The 5,000-nt window shown below is 44.4% G+C and overlaps 1 protein-coding gene across 1 annotated transcript; it reads right to left on the reverse strand.

Annotated features, from left to right (window-relative positions):
- Positions 1 to 17: 17 nt before the first annotated feature.
- On the reverse strand, positions 18 to 4,711 carry LOC113806809 (uncharacterized). The gene is made up of 5 exons (XM_070113751.1): positions 4,586 to 4,711; positions 2,466 to 2,748; positions 1,844 to 2,218; positions 1,530 to 1,710; positions 18 to 1,327 (listed from the first exon to the last, which is right to left on the reverse strand). Exon 5 carries the CDS (start codon positions 1,151 to 1,153, stop codon positions 563 to 565), a length of 591 nt encoding a protein of 196 aa, XP_069969852.1. The 5' UTR covers positions 1,154 to 1,327; positions 1,530 to 1,710; positions 1,844 to 2,218; positions 2,466 to 2,748; positions 4,586 to 4,711; the 3' UTR covers positions 18 to 562.
- Positions 4,712 to 5,000: the final 289 nt, after the last annotated feature.

A 5,000-nucleotide genomic window follows, 5' to 3' on the forward strand; every position in this document is an offset into this window, starting at 1 on the left:
GAAGAAAAAGAGAGATACTTGGTTTGATTTTTATTCACGTGCTTTTCCCATTTTCTGGTGCCATTCCAATCCCTATAATTTATTTTACACTCCGTGGCTTGACTGACTAAATTACCACTGGAATACCTTCTAAAAAAAATTGATGTCACTAAAACAAGTATAATGTGTACATATACCTGTTACGTGTTCCATTTTCTATTTTCTACATCCAGCTGAAACTACTGAAATATAATGTGCAACCTGATAGCAACTAACAAAAGATGATATTACAGAGCAGCTATGATTTTGGAATCTGAGGGCTTCATTATTGAAGTTGTAACAAGTCTAAATGATGGACTTAACGTGAGCTTTTTAGCAGAGAAACAGAGAAGGGGGAAATGGAGTAAATACAAAGGCTGCTCTCTGTATTGTGGCTACTGAGACCTATTCAGAGAACAGCGTTTAAAAAAATAGAATGCATAAAGCTTCGACAGATCTAAATTTTCCTGATGTTATATTTTCTGAGTAGGCTTCCCATCTTTCAAGCTATATGTAGATCAAACCCTCATCCCAAAGCAGCCAGCTAATTATCCTTGCTGATATCGTTGATGGCCTCGTTCAGATCCTCCAGTTGCTTGACAAGTCCGCTGTCGTGTAGCAAGTTTGCCACAGCGACCAGAGACGAGCGGATGTCTTGCCCCGATCTACCCATTCCTCTGGCCACGCCCGAGACCGCCGCCTTCACCTTTTCTTCCAGAGCTCCGGTTGAGACGCTCAGGACGTCCCCCTCGAGGAAGTGCGTGAGAGGTACTTTCAACTGCTGCAGGTCTCCGAAGACGTGATAGAAGAGAGTCACTGTGGTTCGAGAGCATTCCCGCAAAGGAAAGTAGAGGCCGCAGGTGAGGCGTCCATTCTGGTCACGTCCAACGAGCGTCTTAAAGGGGTAGACGAGGTTGCGGCGCTCCGCGACGTCTACGCCGGAAAGGAAGGGTCGAGCAATGTGTATCAAGCTGATGTGATGGTGCGGCGCCTTCCCCTCCCGCTCCTCCGTCACCTCCCACGACACGAAGGCGGGGTTGTCGGGCCAGTAACTGTAGCGGTAGGTCCTCACTACCTCCGGGCGTGCGGTGTTGGCCTTTATGGCTCCCGTCTGCGGAGCCTGGCCATCCTCCATAACTGTGATTGGGACGCCGACGTGGTAGCCAGGATCTAGCAGCAGGACTCCGGCTCGGCCTGACAAGCGAATGCGGACGCAGACTAACACGTGCTCCTTCTCGCAGGTGTTGACAGGCGGGACTTCGGTGGAGCAGTACCATTCGGCGTTGTCTACTTCCTCCTCGCACGATACCTGGAAAGATAAGAGTAATACTGGTTATATAAGGATAACGCCTTCTAGCCGATGGATCAAAATCGAACGAGATCATTCAAATATTTCACTTGGAGGTGTTTCAAATTTATTTCCACCATCATATTCTAAAATACATAAACCATCAATTAATCCTACTCCATTCTCTCTAACGTCATCCTAACATAACAGTTTCTCTCTTTACCTGGTAGACAGAATCCTTGAGACCAGGATAGTGGACCTCAAGAGCAGACAGTCTAGTCGTGAGATCGCAAGCCAGACCGACACATGTGTAGCGCCCGGGTAAGATTGGAGGATCATAGTCCCTGTAGAATTCCTCAAGGTCCGGGTATTCTTCCTGAGCCAAGACGTATTCCTTACTGAACCTGCGTAGAGGAAATTTCTTTCATTTCGAGCACAGTGTTAATGATAGTTAAAAATTGCTAGTAACAAAATAAATATAAAGTCATGTTTTCCATTAATAACAGACAAAAAAAAAAAAAAAAAAAGTGAACTCACAGGATGAAGTTGGAGACGGTATCATAGCAGTGCGCCGAGAGGACGTGGCGAAGATGGAGGCTCACTTGTCCCAGGAACCTTTCGTAGTCCTCCAGATTCTCGAAGTTGAGTTCCGGCCTCTCGCACCCCCACTCCGGGAGGGGTAGGGCGCGGTCCAGCGGCCATTCGTCTTCGCCCCAGTCGCTGTCGTCGTCATTGTCGTCGTCTCCAATCTCATCAGCATTCAAGGAGTCGTCCGATGCAGGCGGGTCACCAGCACTAACTTCCGAAGTGCCCACGCCACTCTGGTACCCTGAGGAGGAGGACGACCACGCCCAGAAGGAGGCCTCTGCGATATCCTGTGGCAGCCGGGACACTTCCCGTCCGTCGCATTCGCTGTAGAAGGAAGCATTCATTGAGTGTTGTGATCGCTGTGTTGGCACGCTTGGTATAACATCATGTGAAAATGTACTGTGGCATATATCGTTTAGTATCAATAGTATTAATAGCAATTAACAATTACTACAATAATCAAAATACGAGAATTCTAATATAAACAGAGAATTATAGTGAAATAAGACAATAGATATTCCTGCCCTTCCATTTTCCCTCTTTCGGTAGACATCACTCAAGGAAGCCTTACCTGACATCGCTGCAGGATCCCGCCGAACTAAGCCCTGCGTCCAGGAATCCTTGGCTGGGGGGATGGAGGGGGGCACCCGGGCTGGTGCCAACCCCGGATTTGGTCCACAGATGCGCCCGTGCGAGTCAACTGGGCCAGGTCACGCCCAGTCTCGCCCAACGGTCGAAGTGTGGGGCGGCGGACACTTTCTCCTCGGCGCCCACACAAACGCCCGCCTCAGCCCTCGGGGGCAGACACTTACTCGTGCTGCCCCCATGCCCACTCAATGGTACTCCTTTGTCTGCTGCGAAGAAAGAGAAAGATGGAAAGATGGTAGAGTGAACTGTTCGAGACAAACATGAAATGGCCCACGATCTCCTGTGTAAGCCTGTGGTCAAGTATTAGCAACAGGAAATATAAAAATAAAGATAAATAAGTAAATAAATGTGTGTGTGTGTATGTGAAGGGTGAGTGAGTGAGTGAGTGAGTAAGTGAGTGTGTGTGTCTGTCTGTGTGTGCGCGCTTCATCAATATTTTCATATATAACAATATGAGCAAAAACAATGTCTCCTATTTAAAGGTGTGCGATACTGAAACAACAGAAATTTTAAAGCTACTCGGTGGAAAATATTGATCCACAATTCCCATGACTAGACGGATATGGTCCAGTCATGACAAAACAGCTGCTTCTAGAATTACGAGGAATATAATACTTTAATAATGGTAGTAGTTACACGTGAACAATATTACCTTGTAAAAAAAATATGATCCCTAATTTATAAAAAACAATCATATGCCTATCGCATTTCTGATAAGAATATTGAAGCGAAAAGAAAATTACCTAACAAAGTGATGATAAAATAATAAAAAAAACAAAGAAATTACAACAGTATTTACAGAACACAGCAATTCAGTCAGAATCATGTCAATAGTATAAAATATATCCAAAAAAACGCACAATTTCACACAATACATCAACAACAATCAACAACAATGAAAACAATAGCCAAGGAACAAAAGATATAACGGTGACTGCTGAGTAAGTGTTCCGTCACTTTCAGACGTCAAAGGAATTTCTGCTATTTATATTTCATAACAGGTGGAACCATTCCTTGCAAAACTTCACTTAAACTATCTGGATCACGAAACTCCTTAATCAGCTGAATTATATAAATGCACATCGTTGAAGATGGCAGTTTTAGAATTTTAACAAAAGCTTTTAAAGAAATAAAAGAAACCGCACGAGAATGAGAGAGAATGAGTCACCAGTCCCTTCATACTAGCGTTGTGACGTCATTAAGTATGGATTGTTCACTATTCTAGGGTCGAGGCTGATAAAATGACCTTTAAAAAGTTCGAACGATTGTCTTGCATTGTGTGAGTTTTACCTCATTCGGTTTTGCTTCGGGGTTATAGTGCTCACGTGGCGCAAAGTGTGTAGTTGAATTTGCAATCTTTACGGTTGAATTATCTATGAATATTGGTATGTATTTGTCACTGGAAATGTTAGCACATACAGCTAGATGTACTCTATATACTACTAAGTGTACTCTATATAACAAAGGAAGAAAAAATAAAGATGACAAGACAAAGAAACAAAGAGAATTACACGCTCGCAACTGAATTAAAGGAACTGAAAGCTTCGTCTGCCGATATGAAACTACAAAAGACAAAAACTAGATTTAAAAAATAGGAAATGAGATGGTCGAAGTCTTGTTACGAACGAAACAAAACTGGTTTCAGCCGGTCCTAGACCGCCCACTTCCCACACACTCGCCACCTGCAGGATATCATGCCGAGACACGTGCATACTTCGTGGCTGAGGTGATTAACGTCCCCAATCAATGGGAATTTTTATTCGTCCCACCTTTTGGTTATTTGCTTGTCGAGTAAGGGAGGTTTTTAATTCTCATTCGCATCTAGTTCTTTCTTAGATTCTAGGTGACAGTGCTTGTTGAACATCTGCACCGTCACCACACGCTTTTAGTCACAGCTTTGTGAAAGCAATCCACTCGTCTAACGAATGCATTTCTTCTTAACACTGTCACTCTCAACCCTTTCCCCACCAATAAAAGAACCCTCCGACTTAAAACCCCACAAAAGCGATCCACCACGACCACCGAAGAGCAGCGCATACTCACCCATACAATGCTCTGGCACTACTGGCTGTCTCGCTCACGCCGAGGCTTTGCGCCCTCGGATTTTCAACGGCGATTGATGGCTGCGACGGCGCCTGCGCACCTTTTATCGCCGCGGACGGGGAATCGGTCGCCACTTTTTGAATTTTACGATATTTTTCTCCGTGTTTTGTTGTGGCGTAGTTTGTAAATTTGGGGTACGAGGTCGTGCGGGAAAGGCAGGTGTGTCGAAGTGGAAGGATGGTGTACAGGAAAGAGATCTGAATATATAATGGCTGCTGTGATTTGTTTTATTTTCAAGGGCAGGGGACATGCGGGGAGAACTTTAAATGATCAGCGTGAGATAACGATTATCATATATTATTAATGTAATTAGAAACGAAATGAAAGTTTTGACTAAAGAATAAGTGACCCTAAT

This window comes from Penaeus vannamei, chromosome 34 (genome assembly GCF_042767895.1).
Source record: "Penaeus vannamei isolate JL-2024 chromosome 34, ASM4276789v1, whole genome shotgun sequence".
NCBI classification, from domain to species: domain Eukaryota; kingdom Metazoa; phylum Arthropoda; class Malacostraca; order Decapoda; family Penaeidae; genus Penaeus; species Penaeus vannamei.